At 42.6% G+C, this 26,222-nt stretch overlaps 1 protein-coding gene across 1 annotated transcript in view; it reads right to left on the reverse strand.

Moving 5' to 3' along the window:
• RXYLT1 (ribitol xylosyltransferase 1) overlaps positions 1-16,501 on the reverse strand; it is a 36,935-nt gene extending 20,434 nt beyond the window's left edge. The window contains exons 1-3 of the mRNA XM_078872348.1: positions 16,335-16,501; positions 11,133-11,405; positions 4,872-4,974 (exon numbers count right to left, since the gene is read on the reverse strand). Of these exons, the coding sequence (XP_078728474.1) occupies positions 4,872-4,974; positions 11,133-11,405; positions 16,335-16,470 (512 nt within the window). The 5' untranslated portion in view covers positions 16,471-16,501. The remainder of the gene's footprint in view (positions 1-4,871; positions 4,975-11,132; positions 11,406-16,334) is intronic.
• Positions 16,502-26,222: the final 9,721 nt, after the last annotated feature.

The raw sequence follows: 26,222 nt of genomic DNA on the forward strand, positions 1-26,222 counted from the left end.
TCTGGCAAGAAAACCAGCGGATAATCATCATTAAGCACTCTCATATTAAAGACTTCATAAGTGGACATTGATGCACACTGTAAGGAATCAAGTCTGCATTAACCACACGTACTTGTGGAGAACATGCATACAAACAAACATGCTGATAATATATGCATTTTCTTGGTTCTTTCGGTAAAGTCATGAAGAAGGGAAATAATAAAATAATAAAAATAAAACATAATAAAATAATTATCACGACGTTTCGGCCTGGTCTTCACCTGAGGATGGCTGCTTACGTTGTGGCCGAAACATCGTGAGAATTATTTTATCATGTTTTATTTTTATTATTTTATTATTATTTTATTACTTCCCTTCTACGTGACTTTACCGAAAGAACCAAGAAGATGAATCCCTGCAGTCACGAAAGCTTTAAATCGAAATATATGCATTGTCTTTGAAACCGATTTGCCTACACCAGAGACAGCCTTCTTTGTGGCCTAGTCTCACCGGTGTCAGACCAGCGAACGCCAAAAGGCAAGCGGTACAAAGAGGATGCACGTATGAGAGCATGAATAGCTCTGGTCGAGCAGCTATATGATCAAAAGGTATCCATTTGGTGTTTGAATATCTAAACACCAGTTTTATTGCCAGAAAAGGAAGAACCTATTCTTATCCTTCATACTTTGATGCTGGCAAAAAAGGTCCCATGATAAGAACAACAATCTCAACAATTACTTTGAATGCAAAACACGTTTCCCATTACCAGACCAGTGACGAGTAATCCCATCCTCATTTCCCTTCTGGATATCCTTTCATCTGTGCTTCAGCCTGTGTGGATGTGTCATGACCTAAATGACTCGGGAATGTCCAAAGCAATGTTGGTAACATTTTAAAACAATCTCAGCTACGGGGATGAGGCTGGAAAGATTTTAAACTGGCAAGAATTTAAATGAAAAATACGCGAATGCCTTATTTTCAAAGTTTGTAAAAAATGATCCATAAAATTAAATAATAATCGAATTCAAATAACAGTAAACTATATATTAACCAAAAATGGAAGTAAAAGCCATTAGGTATAAAATAATGTCATACATTTTGCATTAACACTTAATTTCAAAGCAAGCCCCATCACTGAAACAACATCTGATTACTGTAGCATTATAGAATGCTTTAAGACACTTTATATGCTAGCAGGGATGGCCAGGATTCAAATCTGTTTGTTTTGTTTTCTTTGTTTAACCACAACGCTTAGATATATTTAACAATATTAATCTGCTCCACCAAAGCAAACTGTAGAGGAAATGGTCATCCAAAATTGTTTTTCAAAATACTGGAACATTCCAGAGTATGAAAAATAAAATAAATCACGACTTTTCGATAAGGGGGGAAGGGAAGGGGGAGATTTATTTTATACCTACGCGACTTTACCGAAAGAACCAAAGAATATGGATTCCAGCAGTCACGAAAGCTTCAAATCTAGATATCAAAAATAACATTTACCCAATTTTAGATGAAATGATTAAGACAGATATAAAAGCACCCGATTGTCACATCATTATGAATGCATTTTTCGCCAAATCGTTAAATATCATCACTCTTTCACTCATGTAGACAATGCCGTTGACAAAACAAAAAAATAATCTACAAATTAAAATTATAAATTAAATGTCAATGTACTGGTCGGAGAAAGGCCTCCCCCATCTGGTCATCATATTCAGGCATATGCTCTCCTGGATGCCACTGTCACCACTCCATCTACCAGCCATCATTTATTGTTGCAATGCGCCCCATGTGCACTCACCATTCACATATTGTCAATACGATGTCTCTGCTTTGCATTTGTGCTCACCCGCAATTCTTTCGGCGTTACTTAAGAGTGTTGCAGCCGGTTTCACCTTCTGTTCGTCAGTATGCACGTTTCCAATACATTATATTCGTGTAAATTCTTAAGAATGTGCTTTGTGAACATGTTTTTAAACGTTATATATAGCAAAGCGGAGCATCTTCTGCTTCCTGACATATGAACCTTATGGTGCTACCCCGGGGTACCATCGTACCCCGGCTCTCGCAAAATGTCCACGATGCAGTCATTTTTAGTCTGTTGATGGTCGGCGATGCGGCAATCGACTCATCTCGACAAGCTGTACACGATGCACCACTACGGTGCGTACAAGCGTTCCGGGTTTCAGCGCAATCGTGCTCGCTGCGTTTCGACATCGGAGTGGCACCGATTTCGGAATGATTACCCCAGTCGCATCGTTAAGTACATCCCTGGAAAAAGAAGTGTCTCAGAAATTAAATATTTAAATGCCTCGGTCATTTTGTATATTTGGTACCCCGAGGTACCGCCATAAGGATCATATTTCCCACTCATGTGTGGACTGCCTTCCTGGCCCTCTTTCTCCACACAGCTCTGTCCTGGTCCATCTCAACGTCCACTCTGGTCCTTCAAATCCCAGTTCACCACTTCAAAGCAGTTCTTTCTATAACGCCCTCCCCATCTCTGCCCTGGTGTATCTAGTCCATGTATATATCACCTGAAAGTTTTCCTTTGGGCCATGTTGTCGTAGCTATCAGGGCAAAAAAAAATAGCATGTTTGTACAAAGTAATTTTTGCCTGTGTTGTGTCTGCACGTTTTTGGCAGTGCTTTGATCAATTTGTCCAGGTTTCAATGTGCAATTCTCAAATAGCTACACAACTTTATATGACAGGCTTGTTCATACTGGATCTTCACTAATATTATAGTGCCTTCTCAGTGTTATGAACAGATCCACAAACAGTACCAATACACAACGGCTTAAAACCTTCGTTTACATTCTGATTGGCAAAATAATTAGACTAGTTCAGTTATCAGCTTAACACAAACAAAAAAAACATCCAACAGTAACTGTCCTACAATAAAAAGCATAAAACAGATATTTTAGGCAATGGTCCTTATTTTTATCAACGCAGAGAGGCCAGAGAAGTAGAACTAAGATATCCACATTACACCAAAAGCTTAATTTTGTTTATCAGCCTCAAGTTGTGCAAGATGTGTTTCTTGGAAAAGGGCGATGTCCGTGTTTTTTTAAAAAGGTTAAGAGCCCACGTCTTTTGATGGGGTGTTTACGGCCATTTACATTTAACGAGACAATGTTCAATTTAATGGCCACTGGGTCGTCTATTATCGCTGCAGGGGGCCGGCCGGGTGAAGGGATCTGGACTCGCACGCCCAAACGCCATTTGACGGAGCGGTAGAGCTTTTTTTTGTAACTAAAAGTATTCTAATAGGGTACAGCCATTTTGATATTTGTATTGTTGTGGACCTTGCAATTTAATTTTACAATGTGACAGCGGACAACGTTACACGCAAAAATCAGATTTATATTCTTACTGGGGTTGCTGCTGGTCAGCCCCAAGAGAGATACAATCTGACATGAATGTATGGTTTGTATGTGTTGTACATTAAATGCCTTTGAATTAGCATTTAAAATGGACTTAAAAAAAGAGCCAAATCCCATTACATAGGCTGTTCAGGTTTCATTTACTCAGATCTATATACATGATAATATAAATAGTACACATCTGTCCTTCGTCAATACACAGCAGTAGGCTTCCCTCCCCCATGCGTGCAAATGATTGGGGTTATTTAACCATACTTCACCATGTTGGCCAGTGCGGGTTGAGGGTAGGGAGCATAGACGTGGCAACGTAGAAGCACAGTATGACAATAATTTGTCTGCACTATCCTCTGCTGCTCACAACGTAGCCTGCAAATAACTTGGCGTGCGTGTGCTGGCCCATCCAAGAATTATCGAAGCTAAACCCGAGCTTCGGAGATTTGACAACCACTTTAGTAACAATTTTTTTTTTATTCAATGCTCTAGCAGAACCAGATAGTTCCATTCATCTCATCTATTTTACAGAACAAATATGAATTAAGTACACAATGACGCCGGGAGATGTACTGAGGCCTGGTGATAAAACCATAACGCTTCAACCCGCGCTTCAGGGTTTGTTTCCTTATCCTCTAGCACCCTCATGTGGTGCTGTTTCATAGTGCATAATACGGTCAGACGTCCTCCAACGGTTTAACAAATTCATTGTTTTAGAATTTAGACCCATATTTTCGATGTACATTAACAAAAAAACGAACACATACGTACATTAAAGTGTGTTTTATACAAAACGAATTTAAAATACTTTCAGATGGATTTCATTTGAGGACTGATGCGACTCCATTACCTTTGGATTCACATTGTGCCGCAGCTTTACACATGGACCAGTCAAAAGAAGAAGTACACAACACACATTAGCAAAGTTGCAAAGGATTACAGTAGTTAAGAATTGTGTAAGCTCTGATGCATGACATTCCTCGGTGGTTATAGCTTTTGCCAACCCCTCGGAATGGACAAAGGCCTCGTCATACCATGTTGGTAAAGTGAGTTGTTAGATCATCCTTCTCTAACCTGGTCATTAGAAGTTGGTGAAGTGGGGCCTAGGACTGGGTGGAGTTATAAACTATAAAAAAAACTATTTTTTATTTTACCAGATAAGGCGGACTGAGCTGTATAGCTATTTTTGAGAAGCGACCTGGCCACAAATGATCGCTCAACGAAGTGGCTAATCACGTGGACATTTATAACATTCTAATAATACCCGAAACGCACATTTCTAAATGTGGAGCGATAACCCGGGAGGATCACGGGGAGAGACATGCAAACTCCAATTATACCGGTGTCAGGGTGGGGATCAAACCCACGACCTCCTACATACCAGGCGAGGAAGTTTACATCTCGCCACCGTGGCGCACCATCACACGTCACTGGTGTTAGCCGTGTCCCGGAATCACTGCGTTTAATAGTGCTGTGCAATAGTGATAACCACTACCCACCCCTTTAGCCCATACCTGAAATACATGTCCTTAATGGTCATGGCTCCCTCTTGCCACTGCCCAGAAGAATCCATGGTCACCAGCTCTCCTCCAAACACATGCTCCCACAAGTACATCCCTAAGAAGAACACACACAGACCATCAGTACAACATGGTACAAATACATTCTTATGCACACCATGGCGCCTGAGAATAACACATTTCATTGTTATGGTTGCAGAGAAATTATTTCTTTTTTTAAATATTTTTTTCAATGCCATATCAATCCAATGCTGTATGAAGGCCTTCCCGCGACACATAGGTCGTGAGGGTCTATTGACCATACTTCACCAGGCTGGTCAATGGTCCAGAACTGATTCAGATATCTTTTAACACCGATGTTAACCGCCACTGGGAATTTCACTAACCACGACACAACCAATCCCCCTTTTCTTTAAAATACACAATTCTACATTTATAACAAAAACATAAACCACGTCCACACACAAAAAACCCACGTAATAAAACACAAAACAAGTAAATAGGCCTCATCAGCGGACAATGCTAATTGACATTGCACCTCATTAGCCGTGCGACTCCCACGTCATCTTTATTCCCTTTTCATTTGTGGTAGCCAAGGGCATTCTTGCCCCAGCACACACACCGCAGGTCAAAGCGGATTAGTTTACTCCACTCCATCCGCCAGTAAATCCTTGCCTAAAAACCTAGAAACCTAATCCGCACTTTGAACCGAAAGCCTTCACCAACCCCGGCCCATTGACTGTAAATGTTCAAAAAAAGCACACGACGTCTAAACTTACGCCGCAGCAGAATACCACTACAGTGCTCGAATGAGTCCAAAAATGTGTTCACGTAAGAATTATTGTATCGCGTTCTACCAAGTCAATTGAGAGTAACATTTTTGAAGCTTGTTAACATTTAAACACAGCTAAAAAAAATGTTCTGCGCATGTAACCAAAGCACCAGGAATGTACCCGGTCTCATCAGATGTCGGTGGTATGGAGGGTGCTTGGAGGGGTGACCGCCATGCATAACAGTTGTCATAGGCTGCAAGGGCTATGTAGTGGACAAGAGCCAGTGCAGAAAAATCCATCGTCATGTTTTTAGCACCTCTGCTCCCCACCTTAACTAGCAAGGCACGGTATGGTCATGTAACCCCTACAAGTCGCAAAGCGTAAGGAGGCCCTCATTCAGCAGTGGATTTACAAGAGGATACATTATATGCAATCTGTCAATCAATAGTAATACACAGGTGACATATATGTTACGAGGCCTGTAATGAAATCCACAAGCAGAAAACCCCAAAGTGTGTTTTTTATCTGAAGGATCTTCAGATGCGAAAAGGTCTTACGGTGCCAGGAATGGGTTAACTATAAGGCCGGCAAGTATACCCATTGATTTAAAAAGTCAACTTTGCAACAACAAAAGATTAGGGCCAAACCAATCCCTTGCTAAATCATCCTGCCCAACAGGCATCCCTTTGTGAGTGAACCATTGCAACTGAACAAAGTTCCCCCTACATACATACAAAAACATAATCTGTATTATATCCCAGATTAGCAATTGCATTTTATTAGGTCAGATTTTAAAATATATTGGATTAATGAAGTGGAAACAAACAGCTACTCAGCCAAGGCTAATTCTGTGGTTAAAGTTATTTGCAAATGATTGACATGTTTTCACTATATAAAAGTAACATTGAGAAAATTAAGGGCATGAATTAAAAATTGACGAGCGCCGAACTTGACGGGAACTCAGAGGTTATTGTTGGGGAGGGCACTTACACCGTTAATCCTCACATTACAATGAAACACAATTAAGTAATGCAGCTTGAATAAAGCCATATCAGGCTGGACCCTCCTATGGAACTCAGCAAAAGCTCCGAAAGGTCATTATGAAAAATAGAAAAATAATACAACATCCCGATAGACTTTTCTTTCCCCATTTCGAGTCAACATCATTCTTTAGGAGGCAGAATAGATAAAGAGGTCATGGCAATGGTATAACATTGTTATTTTAATCAGTATTCTTTTAACTTAATACGTTGTTTTTAAATGTGCAGGTGCATTAATTAGCAAACCATTAACCCCCCCTGGTATGGCAGCAAGAGCAGTTTATGCGAAAGCTGTTGCAAGAGGTCACACGTTTGGCGCAATGGTCCTTCGCCGACTATGCGAGATGAATTAATGAATAACCCCACACTAAATGAGCCATGATGCTCTGTGGACCTAGATCCCTGGTCACTTGCTTCATTAACCGGAATCATTCCCTTCCCTTACCCTGTGGCCAGGGGGAGATGGGTCAAGATATGCTAAAGTGAAAGGTGCTCATGTTGTCACTGGTGAGGTCAGACATTTAAACTGAAAACTATTATCTTTGTCAACCTTACTCCGAAAACAAGGCGCACGCATCTCTTTTGACGCCAGAAAGGAACTCCACAACGGGATAAGGGATGAGTGTGTGGGATAGGTTGAGAAGATAGTCCAGAGGCCGGGGATTTCTAATCGGTTCGGCTATGTCAGGCTGCTATGGGAAACCAGGCTGTCTGCTGCATTGCCAGCTATGTGCCAGCACCCAGTCAGCAAAGTTCCAACTGGCTGTGGATATGAGATGCCAGACAAGCCAATGGGCCAACTCTGGACGGATTCCTGCCCATGTTTTGTTCTTAGTTAAGACATCAGGCAATGGTGGCAAGATGTTAACTCAATCTTAATTTTAACTACGTGACTTTACCGAAAGAACCAAAGAGTAAATATGTTAACTCGTTCGTCTGGTATGCAGGTCGTGAGATTGATCCCAACCCTGATGCCTGCATATTTAGAGTTTGAATGTTCTCCCTGTGGTCACGTAGATTATTCTCAGGGTCCTCCAGTTTTTTCCTCCACATTTAGAAACATGTGTTGAGTATTTGGCTGCAATAAATTTCCACGTGACAGGCCACTTTGTTGAGCTATCATTTTGTGGCCAGGTCGCTTCCGAAAAAGAGCTAGTAGTGGGCCTTACCTGGTAAAAAGAAATACACATAATACAGTATAAAAAGAAAAATGTTGGCAACTACAATTCTTACTAGGAGGTATCAGACTACTTGCAGAAACATTAATATTACTATGTTAATTTTTTGGGTGGAAGAGGTGGCACAGTGGTCAACACGATGCGAAATGAACCCAGCAAAGTGAGTTTGATTCCTGACCATGACTAACATCAGTGATGAGTTATCTTAACCAGTCCTGAGGGCCACCCTTCACCAAGCCACACGGCGCAGCATGGTTGGTTAGGCATGGTCAAACTACCCCTGTTAGCGACACAGAGTGGAGAGGCCTTCTTCCAGAGTGGAATGACAAAGGGCTGGAAATATATGTATTGCAACTGCTGAACTAATTTATTAGCGGAATGCATATTATGTGGTTTGTTGTCCTTCCCCTGCACCTCCGATTAGCACGATTGGCTACGTAGGGTATGAAAGTTCAACATCCATACATACGGTATATGGAACAGTTAATTTAATTATCTTGCACTTAATTTGGACACCATAAAGCCATTATTTCCACAAGCTAATGCAGTTAGTACAGACTTCCGATTGGCTTCGGATTATTAAAGCTCACTCTTAGCGGATACATCTGCTATGTGAGCTAAAGCGTTACACACTAATAAGTGACACTTATGAGAACGTGTATAATTTTTACTGTGAATGCACAGGAGCCGGCAGCCCTTTAGTAACTGCACAAGAAACCCACTACACAATTTATCTACAAAACACATTCCAAAAAAATCGGAGGTAAAATTGTCAGAGCAGAAAGCTGTCATAGTTTAGGGGATGGAACCAAAATGAGTACTACTTTAGGTGGCAAACCGTTCAGTAAAAGGCAAAGGTGCATGCAGCCCTACAATTGCTTGCTCATACCACTGCTGTTCAAAGGCTTTCCACTAGAGCAGTCGTTCTTAACCTGGGGTACACGCACCCCCTGGGGGTGTGAGAATTCCTGAGAAGCAAAGGGGTGCAAGGCTGCAGTAAAGGTAAAGAACCACTGCACTCGAGGGTATTTGGCACACCTTTGCTGTCTAGACATAAAAAAGGTGGAAGTACCCTCATCTTACACAACCACACGCGACCGGCGAGTGTAAAAATGCTGCCCCCAATTGTAGGGATCGGAGGTAACTTCAAGGGATGCGAGGAGTAGTTTTGTGATATCTGCTTCTGGGAGCAATTCTCTAACACATATGGTTCCATTGCTCTGCGAGAGACCGAAATAGTTTGTTTGGCTCTTGACATGACATCGATTGCACATTGGAGATAAAATTGCGGAACATTCCGAAAATGATGGAATACATATAGATATTATAATTTGTGAATGCATATTTTCTACTATTTGGTAGCCTTGGGATGTGGCCATACGCACACGTCATATACATTAATACGTGATTGTATTCTAAAAACTATATATTTTGTGCCTGGACTGTTTGAACAAATGTTAGCCTTTACTAATCCAAACGATGCCAATGTTGGTAGAGAGACTGACACCAGCATGTGCAAATGTAAATCATTGTTATTTGGGAAAGTGCACAGATATGGTATCTTAATGGCTACTACACGCCAATATTAACTGTTTGTGCTTCAACCAACACGCTTCAAAATAACCTCAACTTCGCATCGAGACATAGACCGATTCATACCTGTGCCCTTAGTGAAAATGTCACATACTGATAAACATCACAAGTTGTTACACTTTGATAAAATATGCATTCAAGTTAATCCAAATTAATATAAACTAATAACATGCTTTGTTAACCCAAGAAAGTCTTACAGAGTCTCAATAATACATTTTCGGTGGCTCAAGCTTTAAGATGTTTGACCAATTCCCTTAATTGTGAATGTGTTTTTGCCATTTGTAAAGCGATAACACGGAGGAGATAACAGATATATTTAACACTGCCAGAGTGGCGTATTTAAAAGTAAACTAAACTTTGTATTTTAGCAGGCAAGGCCGACTGAGCTATATAGCTCCTTTTCAAAAGCATCCTGGCCACAATTTATAGCTCAACCGAGTGGCTTATCATGTGGAAATGTACAGCAGCCAAAACCTCTAAACACATGTTCATAAACATGGAGGGAAAAACCGGAGGACCCAGAGAAAAATCCACTCGACCACAGGGAGAAAATGCAAACTCCGAATATACAGCAGGTGTCACAGGGTCTCAGGATCGAACCCACGGCCTCCTGTATACCAGGCAAGGTAGCTAACATCACGCCAATTCACAGCCCAAGCCAATGACAAATGGCTTTCCCTGTTATGATCCCATTCAAGTGCTTTGGCCATTCAGCATTAATCCTCCAATCATGTGCATCAATTTAAAGCACCACTTTCAACGACCACTGTGAACAGGGTCCAAAGGGGCAAACTGTCCTCACAATATACAGCTGTCCAACTTTAAGGTTTAAAATGTTTAAAGGTTTTATTTTAAATGTAATATCAGCCCCACTCAAAAGGGTATCAAAACATTGCACAAACAAATGCAAAAAATACAATCGGGAAAAATATGGAATGATAAAATGAACTTCAGAGAAAGCAATGAGGAAGTAGTGAGTTTTGTATTCTCTCCTGAAAACTCAGGTGACTGAGCACACCAGACCACAGCTAGCAAGGCATTCCAGGTCTAAGGAATATGAAAGAGCTTCATCGCTCATCAGATTTCTCCAGGATAAAGATTCTGACTCAAGAAGGCCTGACCATCCAGCGTCGGGTGCAAGATCCGAGGCTGGGAGCCGGTCCTTCTCTGATGATCACAGCACACAGGCCCCAGTCACATCAGGGACCAAACGAGCACGCAGGTGCGAAGGTCCAACTTTTGTAACAATGTCACGACCATATTCTTTTGGTCTGTGTCGCTCTATTTATTGTGAGCTGCAACACTGGGAAAATAAAGGCAGGGTCTGCAACACGAAACTTTGTTGAACTAACCTCGATATATAGGTTGTCTGTTGCACACTCATAGGTGCTTTGATTTTCTAAATACCTTTATATAGGTAAATCATTTGCCAAACGCACAAAAAACATAACATGGCGATTTTTGGGGGGGGAATCTTTATATCCATAGCTTAAGCATTCCCTTGACTAGATTCCCCATTTGGTCAGTGACTCGTTGGTCACAGCCATACAGGCAAAAGGCAGGGAATCGGGAATTGGGCCTTCCCATCGTTTGAAGAGTACAATTGAAAGTGCAAGAAAGTTGACTTGTTTAAGTTCACCTTAAGAGCTTTCAATAAGTTTAACCACATACCAATGGCAGCTTTTCCCCAGATGTGCACCCTGCGCAGGCCTGGGGGCAGGATGATGGTGGCTTGCGGTGCCCCTGGTGCAGCCCCGGGCACCTTTACAATCCACGTGGAGTCATCCTCTGGGCCAGGGCGAGGCCTCGGTTTGTACGGAGGTTCTTTCTCAAACTCCTGGCCCCATGGATTCCACTCCGTCCCGTCATCTTCCTCCTCCACCTCGTCCACTCCTTTTCCAACCATGGCATCCACTTGTCCAGCTCTGCCCGCTATATGCCGGTCTGTTGAACAGCACGCCAAATGCAAAGAAAGCAAGGTATCAGATTGCTGCAACTGGCATTTTCACATTAATACGAGTTAATGAAAGAAAGCCTTTGCACCGTTTCATCTGCTGCCAATCCATGATAAAGAAAAACAAATCCACTGACGGATGAAGGCCTCCCCACCCGGTGTTGGTCATGGATGTTGATTGACGATACTTCCCCATGCTGGTCTATACAGGTTGGCGAAGGGGCAGGCCCAGGACTGGGTGAAGATATCACTTGCCACCAAAGTTAGCTATAGCCAGGAATCGAAACCAGGTCATCGGGTTCATACTAGAATGTGCTAAACGCTGCGCCACTGCTCCACCGCCTCACCAAGAGACTTATTCTACAACACGAGTTGTACATGAAAATTGTGCTTCAGAAAAATTAGGCTGTTGGGCTTTTATCACTCTTTCAAAAAACCCTGCAAATTCTGCTCATAAGAATATTGCACACTCTGGCGCATGCGCTACACTTTGTCATTCAAAATGCCAAGGTTCTTTCCACCACGTTCCAAGAATGACAACTTGTGACATATTTATTAGTTACCTGGCAAATTGCAGCCGGTGAAAACTAATTTTGAAAAAAAACTCGCAGTGCATGCTTAAGTATGGGTTGATAGGCAGCAGAATGATTTGTGCCCATCATGAAGGGAACATTTCAGCATTGCAACAACTCAAAGTGAACACCTGGGTCACAGAGACATGGGCTGCCTGTTATAAAGAATAGATATCTTGCATCCATCTTCAGGGGCAATCCGTGCCAACATTCCTGTGGGAAACAGGCAGGTATTTTGTGCAATTTCCGATGATGGATCTCAGCTCAGTCTTGATGGTATCGGATTTATGTCGAAATTCTACACTTGTGGAATTCCGCAGTAAAGAACGTTTGACATGTTTATACAGCAGATGCCTGCATATCTACCATTGCACTGAAAAAGCAGACGAGGTCATCGGTCTGTTACTTGAGAAAAGCATGTTTAATGTATAAGAGGTTTTTTTTTGGGTTAGATCGCGTAAAAAGATGTGTCGTTAAAACCCGTCACAGCCAACTAGTAAGGGTTGTCACGTAAACAGAACGTGCCAATTTGTCACTAGAACAGCACACCGGTGTGTTGGACAGCCAAGCCACAACATTTACAATCCGAGCACGACGTTTTGCCAGTAATTAAAACTAGCTTCATCAGGCGACAGCCAGATTTGTGGAGAAGTCTAACTGTTTCGTTCCTTAGAGGCGGGGGAATTTATGAGTCAACGTACATTATGCATGTGCATTATGCGAGCCCTTTGATCTTGACATGTTTTGTTTACATGACAACGCCGTGTCGGGTGGTAGCGGGTGTTAACGACACATTTATATATTTACACGATCTAACCCCCAAAAAAACCTCTATTATGGATATTGGTCGCGAAAGCGTGTGTTAAAATGTTTAATGTATATTATACAATGTTGGAAACACCTTTCTCAAGTTAAAGTATCCTGTAAGTATTGACTCACTTTCCCAATACTGTGACATGTCCAGCCATTCTATTGAATGGCTGGACAAACTTGTGACCCCTAAAAATCTTTAATCCCATTTCAAATTGGAGACAAAGCATGAATTTTCCTAATTTGATGGGAAATATAAAAGCTCACTGCAATATACTGTGAATTAAATCACAAGAAATATTTTTGGGCAGTGCATAACTTTTAAAAGCTGGCAGGTCGTTCACACATTACGAGGTAGGTGTCCAGATCGTAGCACACGGTTGGAGCCTAGGGGAGAAAGATTTCATTTCATCCTCAATCAGGAGCCAAAAAGTACCCATGGGATAATTTTGTGGTGGAGGCTGAAATGTGGGGAAACCTGCTTTCTTATCCCTGTTCAAAGGACTTGCGGCTTTCCACACAGAAGACCATTCACACTCGTGAATCGGTGTAGCACAGGTCAACCTTTATGAACGTTTAAAAAAGCAGCAGAGATGAGAGGCAAAAAGATTTGTAAGATCACGCCACCTTTTAGTAAACTTTATCCATGACACAACACACATGTTGCGAACCGACACATAGCATAATACTCCGATGCTTCAACATACATCCACAACAGCCACCTCAAAAATAGCAGATGCCTCACTGGTAAAATGTAAACAATCTCAGAAGCACATTACTTACAGCTGTCACCGCAGAGCAAATGTCCTTAAAATGTGAAGAGGGAGTAGGCGTGTTACAAAGCAGACACTGTACGAACTTTTGCTTAGACAAACACCAGCCCATTTCTTGTGCATGCATTCATTACAGCCCACACGTGTTAATCAGTCAAATGTTCTAAACCTTCCTTACAAAACAATGTCGATAAAAGTCAGCCTTTATATTGTAAACAAGTTTTTCAAGGTTAAAAACGCATGTGCCGTGCAAACTATGTCCAAGTTCTTTGGACACGTTCACCATGCGTGGGCAACTTAGCCCTTGTTACTCATTACGAAAATATATATGTTGAAAATGCAGTCTCAAAATGGGCTTCTGGAAATTTACCTGCAAATGCAAACGCGTGCGTGTGTGTGTATGAATGCTGATAAAACTTCACATGCTCCTCGTCTATGAAACACAGCCGAACGAAATGTCCTTTGTAAGTAAGTAAAATCACGTGTGTTTTAGCCGGTGGAGGACGTGGCACTCCATTGCCAGGCCACACAAGTGGGCTTCGGTAAATCTAGAGAATCTCAGCCCACAGTGATGTGTACACACAGACCCCTGTCTCTTGCTCACAACCATCTTCTGTGCAGTAAACCTTCTGGACTGCAGGAAACAAGGGACATTTGAAAAGCAACCTTTTCAAATGCTGCACAAACACATGGGGACTGTTCATGAGAAAAGGCAACACTTAGATTTGCCTATATTTGACCAATTTCTCAAAAGGTCTCGATACAGTTACTACAACTTAATTAGCAAAGCAAACGGTACAACAAGATGATTGAAATACATGTTATTGCCGAGTTACAAAACATAGGCATCGTGAGTAAAGTTTAGATTTGTTTCTTATCCGATATGCACCTGCAAATGTATTGTAACACATCAACACGTACAAACATATCAATTCATTACATGTCAGATTACCGTAAAGTTTTAGAAGTGTTTGCAGCCTGCCAACCAACCTCTCTGCAGGCAAACGGTGTCTAACTTTTGTACAGCTCCCATTATTATGAACACGATTCCAACGTAGAATGTCCTATCAGCACCAACATTATACAATACAGACTTTGACCTCATGGTAGCAGCAATGTGCCTTTGCAATCCGTGTGCAATATCTAAAGCCGAATTTTGTTTAACTTACATATTAGTTAACAAACAGTCTCTGTATGGCCGTGTTGATAGTCTTAATGAATTCGTGTGTACCAACATTTACATTGAATGCCCCGTGTTGATAGTCTTAACTCTTAATTAATTTGTGTGTACCAACATTTACATTGAATGCCTGACTCGTAATAAAAGCCTTTTTCCGCAATGTATTATCACCGGTTATATATAAATCGTGTGCGTGTGTGTCTATACTGTGTAGGGCTGTATTGGTACAAAGCGTGGTTGACAGCTGCTTTTAAATCTTAAGATAGAAAATAATTTATTTAGAACTGCTTATGTTTAGTTTGTTGTCCTTACCCCCCGCGCCCCGGCACCTCTGATAAGCACAGTCGGCTACGTACGGCGCGAAAGAAGCTCAACACGCATTCAACATACACGTTTCGTAGACTTGAAAATAGTTTTTTTACCCTTTTATCTGGCAACAAAACTGACACCTTATTTACAAGGAGTCATATTTGCATTGACCACAATACCTGCGGTCGGAATGCAGACAAAAAACACAACTCTGTTAATGTATGCACTGTCCTTGAAATTGATTGATCCACACACGAGACAGCTTTTCTTAGAGCCTAGTCTCACATGGTGTTGGACCAGATGACACCAAAAGGCGCACAACTCAAAGACAATGTTTCGTAAACTTGTTGAGTTTTTGCTCTGGTGTTGTGTGTGGGGGGCTGTGGGGAAGAGGCATTCTTTGGCGTTGTTGTGCGGTCGTGTTGTGTTCCACGAGGATGCCACCACCACCACCACCAACAGCTGCTGTTGTTGTTTGCTGTCCCTCTTCGCAACAGGAGGCCCCGATGTGTGCTCACTTTGTGCGTGTTGGCTATTAAAATCATAAGCGGTGGAGACCGTTACGTTGCTTTAAAAAGCACGCTGTCATACGCGGACACAGTTGCATAGTTTTTTTAAAGCTGTCGTGTACGCGGTAATCTCTGCGTAAGGCTGACAATGGTAATAAGACGCATTAATAACACACCACACTGTACAGTACGCATACTGTACGTAATTAAAACACATTATTTGGTAATGCTGCTGCCCCGTTTTTTTGCAACGGGACAAACAACACAAAATAAAACCAAACCCCCAATACGTTCAATAACGCCGTGGATTTAAAAAAAGTAAAAAACATTAACAAGCGACGTTTCGGGCAATGACCCTCGTCAATAAGCACATCGTCCAGCGTGGCAGCCGTTACACACGTGACAAGCCGTTAAACGTATAACTTTGTCCGCGTTGCAATGAACCGTGCGTTGCTACTTTGAGCCATCTCGTAATGCACACGCGTTAACGTAAAATGAAAAACTAAACCGCGTCAACTTAACGTAACACAGTAAAAACGCAACACGCCGGGGATTCAATTTCGTAGAGAGCATTAGCAGCCCTGGCGCTCTGCCGCACGCTCATTGGCCCAGCGGGTCAACGTGCCCTCCGCGATCGCGAATCCCATTGGCCGAGCCGCGAGACCCTCGGCCGCACGCGCGTATCCGAGCTAGAAAATACAAAACGAGCGATACCTTCAAATAGTACTATGATATAAAATACCAAAAAAATAAAATCTACACTCACCTCCAGGGCTCGCATGTGGCCGCAGCGTGGAGGCGGACTGTCTGGCGCCGTAGAACACCACGTAGGCAGCGTAGAGCGAGAAGACGCAGTAGACGCCGCCCGCCGCATAACAGAACCGCCGCCTGCTCAGCCGCATCGTATGCCGCGTCTGAGCTTGCTCGCCCCAACCTCCCGGGCTTTTTATATGTGCGGTGACGTCACCACGTTGTTTGCGGCGTGACGTCATCGCGTTGTTTGCGGTGTGACGCCATCGCGCGAGCCAACGTCATGACGTCGTTACGCCAAGTCCATGTTTTTTTGTTCTATCACGTTAATCAGATTTAGATTTAAAGCTTTGGTGACTGCAGGGATTCATATTCTTGGTTCTTTCGGTAGAGTCACGTAGAAGGGAAATAATAAAATGATAAAAAATTAAACAATTAAATTATCACGACGTTTCGATTGCAACACAAGCAATCATCAGGTGTGAAAATCACAGCAATAATAAAAAAACGCCACTAAAAAAAACATTCTAACTGTGGTTTTCACACCAGATGGATGATTGATTGTATTGTATTCGAAATGTCGTGAGAATTTGATTGTTTTATTTTTTATTATTTTATTATTTCCCTTTTACGTGACTTTACCGAAAGAACCAAGAATATGAATCCCTGCAGTCACGAAAGCTTTAAATCAAAACCAACAATACGTTAATCAGAAATTATAATGTATATTTATCGTGGAGAAATCCGATGAGGTGTGAAGCTCTTTTTCACAGATGTCCAGTAGGGGCGGGTCAGAAAGTTACAACAGCAAGCAATGCAAAAAAAACCCGATATGAGTGCAAAGAATAGGAAAGGGTAAGCGAATCACTAAAAGTAAATTAGAAAAAACTATCTCCAGATTTTAACTTCATTAACTTTGACATTGACAAAGCCTTAAATACAGTCCAGGGATTGGAAGCAGCCATTATTGCAAAAGCATAGGTTGTCGGCCAATGTTTCAAAGATATACATTTCAACAAAATACAAACAGAATATGTTCTTGAAAATGCATGCAGCCTTACCTATCCGCTATATTTCGATTTAAAGCTTTCGCGACTGCAGGGATTCATCTTCTTGGTTTCTTTGGTAAAGTCCCGTAGAAGGGAAATAATAAAATAATGAAAATAAAACAATACATTTTTATTTAACATAATAAAATTTTATTTTATTTTATTATGTTTTATTTTAATTATTTTAATTATTTTTACTATTTTATTATTTCCCTTCTTATTTCCCTTCTACGTGACTTGAATAAAATACAATTGTATTTTATTACGTTGTATATTTATTACTTTATTATTTCCCTTCTACGTGACTTTACCGAAAGAACCAAGAAGATATCCTCAAGATTCCAAAAGATTTTCAGGGCTATTCTACAATGTGGTGGCATTGTGACGGTCTTGAGCAGCGGCTGAACGGTAATTGGCAATTTGACAGCGGTTACACCTTTCACTTAACCGTGGCCAAAGACAAAACATTATAAGAGCATATTCTTTGGGTCTTTCGGTAAAGTCATATTTTCTTTAAACCTATCTACGTGACTTTGCCGAAAGACCCAAAGAATATGAATTCCTGCAGTCACGAAAGCTTTAAGTCAAGATTATAAGAGCGGAAGACGAACAAGGTTGAGTTTTTTGTAGAGAAAATTACGAGTTGCAAAAAATGCTTTGATTGAATCGCTCCAGTCGCTATTGTGGCTCCGTGTAGTACATGTTCTTTGTCGTTTATTGTGAAAATTCCGTCACAGTTCCTATGATCACTGTTTCATTGCTTTATCTTGGTGATTTCGAAAAGTTTACTGGTTTGGCCACGTTTGTTTGTTGTAGTACGGAGTAAGACTGATGGCCTTAATCTAAGTTGTCTTGTGGTTGTTGTTGTTTGACTTGCATCCCACTGGGATTTTTGCACACAGCGTTGGTGTACGGTGTTTTTTCTGCAATATTTTGCTGTCTTTTCTTGAATTTTCTGTTTGCACTTCGTCACATATTCACTTTAAGATGTTTTCTTGTTCAGGTTTTAGTTTTTTGTTTATTGCGGTTGCACCCGATTCAAGAGCCGAATGGCTCACAGGGCTATACCTAATAAATGAACTTGAAACTTGATGTAAATGGTGACATGTGGTGGTCATGTTCGCATCATGGGCAACACGTGCAGTTGCTCATTTTAATGGTTGAGCTCTTTTAGAGTCTATGGATGAAGGAAATGCATCTGCCCACCTTCTTGTTGGATCAATATACAGGTAGTCCCCGACTTACGACGGTCCGACTTACGATATTTCGATTTTACCATGACGATACGACAAAATTGCCATTAACAACCTAACATCGTTCAAGTATGCAGACGACGGACAGAATCTTGGTGAGTACAGTACAATATGATACGTTACGATACGTTCAATGCATGTATGATACATAGCTTTAGCGATTTCATTTTAACGTTACCACGATACGATACGTTCAATGCATGTTAAAAGTTTTTTTTTTTTTATAGCAGATAGGATTGTTTCCTGAAAAAACTTTCTATTAAATTGCAGTTCATATAGGTGGGCTAAGAATCTAACTTGTTTTTTTTACTTTACATTTTACTGTGCAATACAGTATTGTAATTAATAAATACATACAGTATACAGTTTATACAGTACGGTACCGTAAATTGCTCTGTTTTGCTAAATTATCACCATTCTTTAAGACTCCTGGGTAGGCTAGGCCATCTTCGACTTACGATATTTTCGACTTACAATGGGGTCGTCGTCACGCATCTCCATCGTAAGTAGAGGACTACCTGTACACGATGGCCCAAAAGGCAGGGGGGCACGTATGTTTATTTTAACACCGGCATTATTTTTTTGTTTGTTTCGAAAGTTAATATTTATTTATATTATCATTATTAATATCTATTATTTCCTCTTCCTTTTCAAATGGCACTTAAACATTGAAAGAAAATTGACAACATTGACCAAACGTAATTGATGAAGGTTCAAATATTACACCTGTACACCTGTATTTAATCTCTTTAAGTCATACATTAATTTCAAAAGATAAATCATGCATGCGTTAATGAAAATCAGTTTGTACGTGTGTTAAAATAAAACATTCCTGCAGAGGGAGCTGGGAGTAACGTTGGGTTGCTCGGTCAATGGCCAGGGTCAACGGCGGCGTGGTGTATTCCGCAAATATGCCCGACTGTGAGGGCGGGCACAAGCCGGCGTGAGTAGGTTAAACGTTGAGTTTTATAAGGGCACCACGGGGTGACCAGCCCCTCCCCACCCAGCCCCACCCATCCCACCCCCCACCCAGCCCCACCCTCCCCACCCAGCCCCACCCTCCCCACCCAGCCCCACCCTCCCCACCCAGATACTCACCACCCAGCCCCTCCTCACCCTCCCCTCCCCACCCAGCCCCACCCTCTCCACCCATCCCTCCCCACCCTCCCCACCCAGCCCCTCCCTCCCCACCCAGCCCCTCTCTACCCTTTCCTCTCCATCCAGCCCCACCCCTCCCATTTTTGGATGCACGACGGACGGACGGACAGAATAATCCCCTGTGGGCTGGTGTAACCAGGAGGTTCCTACCAGTATGAAATCACCTGGTGTCCTCACTTTGGCCCACCCTGTATTTGTCAGACTGCTCCAGTAGGGGGCAGCAGAGGCACGCTCATTGCGTCTTTTGTTAAAATCCCTTCGCTGTCAATCCCGTACTCAGAAAAGAACAACTATTTAACGAATGTAAACAAATATTTGGCTTGTGGACATATGAGATTGGTGCAAGAAAGATGTTGCACTACTTGAGCATATTGGCACAAGACAGAGGAAAGTGGAAACAAATTACGAAATGTACAGTGGACACCTACGGGCGATCTGCCCGTTGATCGTGATGATGTTGATGATGAAAGAAACGAGAATTACCTGCGACAACGGAATGCAGAGCAGCTTTGCTGTAGCTCTGGGTTCACATTAGGGGCCGTCCATAAATGACGTCACGCGATTTTGGACGATTTTTTTACCCCCCCCCCCTCGTCACACGGAGTCACAAAAAGTCAGACCCCCCCCCCTCAAATATGACGTCACAAAGCTCTGCCGCCCCCCCCTCCCCAAATAAAACATGCTTCAAATCTCTTTAAACTATTGTCATTGTAGTGCGTATTTAATGTGGCGTTGCACTCTGATGTTGTAGGAGAAAACATGTATTAAAAAGTCTATTTAATTAAGTAGAACGTGTTGTCTATATGTATTTAAAGTTGCGCATTTTGATGTGACGTCACATTTCTCAAGCACCCCCCCCCCTCGGTGCGTGACGTCATTTATGGACGGCCCCTTAGCCGCTCACAGGAAACACGCACATTCATCGGCCGTCTATTGTTTTCACTGTCACGCGGGCATATTTGGGGAATACACCACGCCGCCGTTGACCCTGGCCATTGGCCGAGCAACCCAACGTTACTACCAGCTCCCTCCGCAGGAATGTGTTTTTCTCGCTTGTTTTGTTAATTACTCTGAAAGTGTGCTCCACCACACACACCTCTTGCCACTGATTGGGGCAGTGACATAATCGCCGCTTATGCCAGACGGGGAGCACATTGAGACCACATTGAATGGTAACTTATTGGCAGCACGGGACAAGGGACAGAGACCCAAGTGTTACATGGTAAAATTTCGATTTAAAGCTTTCGTGACTGCAGGGATTCATCTTCTTGGTTCTTTCGGTAAAGTCACGTAGAAGGGACATAATAAAATAATAAATAATAAAACATAATAAAATAATTCTCACGACGTTTCGGCCACAGCGCAAGCAGCCGTCCTCAGGTGAAGAACAGATCTGTCGGAAAGACAGCGTCTTTATTTTAAGCAGGGATTTGTGTCCCTGCTTTTATGGTAATCAGTAATTAGTCACAATATGACAACCTCAATCGTGAACGTATTTAAAATCGCAATTAGGAGATTCTGGCGGGGAACAACTTGTGCTTATATGGGGTGTGGGGGTAGACGGAATCATGAAAAACGTTGGCACTCAGCAATAATGTGTGTGCAGTGATGGAGCACTCATGTGCCCAGCAAACAGTTTTATTTCATAATCAGATGAACGCTCATTATGAAAAATTAATAATCAAGTGGGAGACCTTGTACGCACAAATGACTCACTGGTCTATAAATGAAAAGTGATAAATTATATAATTTAAAGACCTCGTTAATCTGGGCAACATCTGAGCCAACATGGAAAACATTTATCAAAGACGTTCAACATGCATACATGCATTGGGCCATCGACTAACATTGGGCAACTCACGCATGTTTGGGAGGTAACACTCAATTTCCGTACAGATGGAACTCAATCGGCTTCGCTGGACTGCCATCATACCCTGGTTAAGCCATCCATTGGCAAGTTTGAGTTCCATGTAAAATGCAGTCTCTTCACATTTTTCATTGAATTAGATTCCTTTTCCGCCAGGAACAACCTACGACTTAGGTGTTCCAGGTACTGGGTGACCTTTTACAAAAGTGGAAAAAAGGACTGACATCTTTATATGACTGCATCGAGGAAAAGGGACCAGCAGCTATGTTCGTGAGACATTTAGTCTGTTAATGTATAGACATTAAAGAAGGTAATGTAACGCAGAGAGTCAGAAATAACTGCTAACATAGGCAGGTAGAATGGAAGCATCACAGCCAGTTATGATATTCATATTTTTAGGTTTTTTCGGTAAAGTCACGTAGGTAAAAAACATTAAAAAGTAAAATAAAATGAAATAAAAATCACGACGTTTCGGAGGCAACACAAGCTTCCGTCTTCAGGTGGTACCGTCACAGCCACGACAGCTGTATCAAGTAAATGAGAGATTGGTAGCTCCTGCAATCTCTCATTTACTTGATACAGCTTTCGTGGCTGTGACGGTACCACCTGAAGACGGAAGCTTGTGTTGTATAATATAAACGGAGTGGTAGCTCCTGCAATCTCTCATTTACTTGATACAGCTGTCGTGGCTGTGACGGTACCACCTGAAGACGGAAGCTTGTGTTGCCTCTGAAACGTCGTGATTTTTATTTCATTTTATTTTACTTTTTAATGTTTTTTACCTACGTGACTTTACCGAAAAAACCTAAAAATATGAATCCTTCCAGTCACGAAAGCTTCAAATCTAGAGCCAGTTATGACTTTACCTGGTTAATAACGTCCTTCCAATGATTACTCAGTTTGTACCCATCCTCTCGGTTGAAATTGTGTCTGTGTTATATATCTGGATGGCTTCATGAATAAATCTTCGTTGATAGCCTTATTTTTGCACAGTCTTGAAAGAGATTGTGTTTTTTGGTGTTGTTATATGGTTTTTTGTGTGGTTAAATTTGTTATAAATGAAATGTAACAGCACACATACACTGTAAATGACATGTACAAGGTAACTGAAAGTCTGAGTGAGAATTCCAAAGAAGGTGAAGATGATAAATAATTAAATAAGACTGCCCTCTATATTTGTGTAGATTTGTCACACAACACCCTTTACTACATGCATATGTTGTGTCTATGGAAGTCTATATACAATTATTATGACAATATAACATTAATATCCTTTCTCTTGGCTTCAATAATATGCGTATATCATACAATAGACGATATTGTATATTGCAACATTTGAAAACAATCTCACCGTGCTTTTCTTTTCAATTGAGCATGAGGCAATTGCTCATCTGTTTACAGCCCTGGGTCCAGTAGTGGTAATTCCACATTCCTATGGTTGGGTGATTATTTCCATGCCACTACCACACTGTTGACTTTCTCCAACAAAAGTGGCCTCGCTCTCGTTTTACGGACCCCAGCAGAATGCAGCCGATTCGACACTGGACTATGATTAGAACTAAAACAAACTTATTTTGTTCATTCCCCTGTCGAAATTGAATATGTTAGGGAGATTTTAAAGGTTAAGCATTAGGTCTAGGAGCCCTAGGTTCAGAATGGCTGTCCTAGTGTCCCAAAGCACTTGTGAAAATCGCGATTTTTTGTCTCTGGCTTCATTCTCGACTCCAGATATGGGGCAAAAATAGTGAGGGGCTACCTGAGTAGTGGGTGGGGTTGACAGTAGGTGGTGGGTGGGCAACATCAGGGCTAGCGACTGGGTGTGGGTATTGTTATGTAAGAATGGGCGAGGCTGATCGGTCGATCGAGGCAGGGGCTGTCAGCATCACCATCCGTTGCCAAGAAACACATTCCTGCGGAGGGAGCTGGTAGGAGCGTTGGGTTGCTCGGTCAATGGCCAGGGTCAACGGCGGCGTGGTGTATTCCGCAAATATGGGCGACTGTAAGGGCGGGCACAAGCCGGCGTGAGTAGGTTAAACATTGAGTTTTATAAGAGCACCACGGGGTGACCAGCCCCTTCCCACCCAGCCCCACCCCTCTCACCCCCCACCCAGCCCCACCCAGCCCCTGCCCACCCAGCCCCTCCCTACCCTCCCCACCCAGCCCCTCCTCACCCTCCCCTCCCCACCAAGCCCCTCCCCACCCTCCCCTCCCCACCCAGCCCCTCCCTCCCAACCCAGCCCCTCCCTGCACGACAGACGGACGGACACAATAATCCCCTGTGAGCTGGTGTAACCAGGAGGTTCCTACCAGTAATATTGGAAGCTTTAGACAAAATGGCATCTTGAGTGATAATTCAAGAAAATAAAAACGAAATACTAACACTCTCGTCTAGGTATTGTATGCTTTGGAATAATTCCATTCGTGTAATAAATGCGAATTAGTCGACTTCAGGTTTGGTCCAGTCTCAAGAATGTCTGCGAAGAGAGAATCCAGTGTCAAACACCAGCAAACCAAATGAAATGAAGACCAGGTTGGACTGCTTAATATATAGTACGAAAAAAGCCTTAATGTAAGTTTCTTTACTTCAAAAGGTTTCCAAATCACATTCATTAAGTGATCATCTTGGCAAGACACTTTCATATTTGCTATTTTTCTACAGTTCGGATTCCAATCGATCTTTATTCTAATTCATAAGTTGGACATTTCTCCATCGAACAAATGGTGTTTGTGTTGGCGTGACCCAGCCAGAATGTGTAAAGTATTTGCAGTTATGTATTAGGCCTTCTTATTGTACTTAACTTACATGGCCCAGATGCTGCGACTGCATTGGATGAAGATCAATCTAATACTCATACTTATGTAGAGGAGTAGAGGAGAGTAGTGGCGTTGTGTGCGCTGTCCTGTGCGATGACGTCACGGGACGTGGGGTCACGCGCGCTGGACAGTGCACATGACGTCACGTCTCCTAGGGCACTTAAGGGATACCCCGTGACGTAAGCGAGGTCACTGTGGGAACGGGAAAAGTAAACAGGGTGAAGAGGGAACCAGGGGTAGAGAGAGGGATCGAATAGGGAGTCTGGGGAGAAGCTGGTGGTAGCCGTAGAGGTGCTTCTCTCTCCGGTCGGTGGAGTCGGCAGAGTCCACGATCCGACACGAGAGAGAGAGACCAGAGCTAGCCGGCAGGGACCAGGACTCAGAGTAGGACCCCTAGCCCCTGGGAGTTGTGTACTCTTGTGCGTAATATTGATACGCTTTAATAAACCCTGGCGGAAGCCCTTAACTTACCTCCGTCTACGAGTACGTCCGTCGGGACTACTCAACACTTATGCTGAATGTCACGTGGCAGTTAAATATAATGAAAAACGACAATAATCTTACCGTACTAGAATATTTTATGATAGGCCAGATGCCCCTCACGCTATTTAAGTGGCATTCAATTGCAACCAATGTTTAAGCCGTGCAAAGACGTTCAAGGCAGATTGCTGTTCACAATGCATGAAAAGCACTTTGGTGGCACAGCAAATAACCCCGTGACACACTCTTGTTTGTGTGCTGCCATCACCAATAACCAATGTCATATATCTGTTAGGCAATATTGCTATTTAAAGAAAAAAAGTAGTTTGTTTTATAATTTTTCATGCTGGTTTAATGCATATCTTGTACATTGTAATCACAATGATAACAATAGGCTTGTGTGTCTCGACAAACATTTCTTTTGTGCCTTACGAGGTCAGCTGTAGGTTTTGCAGCACCTAGAATGACTTAATAGGCCAAACCTTGAGTGGCAATCCTTGCCACAGCAATTGCAAGTGAATGCGGTTGCAGCTCCAGAGGTATTTGTTGCTTTTTCTTTAAGTCGCTCCTTCTTGGTCTGCCAAGCAGTGTGTATTTTCTCCTCGCCTCTCCTGAGGCCTGTTTTCACGGCCTGCTGCCAGCCGAGTCAGTCGCCGGCAGTTTGCTCCCAGTCACCTGGGTTCATGTCGCAGCTCTTCATGTCCCGTTTGCTGACATCTTTGAAGTGCAGGATTTTGTGCGACCAGTGGCCCGTGTGCTTGATGCCAGCTCGCCATACAAGACATCCTTGGGCATTCTGCCATCCTGCATGCGGCGCACGTGTCCAATCCATCTCAGGTGCCTATGACTGAGTAGAGAGTACATGCTGGGAATGTTGGCCAAGTTGAGGACTGACGTGTTGGGAATGCGATCTTGCCATCTGATACCGAGGATGCGCCTGAGACAGCGGAGGTAGAATGTATTTGATCGATGTTCTTGATGGGCGTATGTTGCCCGGGACTCAGACCCATAGAGGAGGGTGCGAAAGGACGCAGGCCCGGTACACCTGCATTTTGGTGTTGAGCGTTAGGGATTTGTTCTCCCACACTCTTTTGGTCAAACAGAACATCGCTGCGGACGCCTTCCCAATGTGCTTGTCAATCTCTATGACAAGGGATGGATTGCAGGTGATGGTGGAACCCAAGTTGGTGAAGTCCTGAACGGCTTCCAAGGTGTAGCTGCCAACGTTTATGGAAGGGGTGTCTCTGACATCCTGGCCCATGACATTGGTCTTTTTCAGGACT

The sequence above is a fragment of the Lampetra fluviatilis genome, chromosome 34, assembly GCF_964198595.1.
Source record: "Lampetra fluviatilis chromosome 34, kcLamFluv1.1, whole genome shotgun sequence".
In the NCBI taxonomy this organism is placed as follows: domain Eukaryota; kingdom Metazoa; phylum Chordata; class Hyperoartia; order Petromyzontiformes; family Petromyzontidae; genus Lampetra; species Lampetra fluviatilis.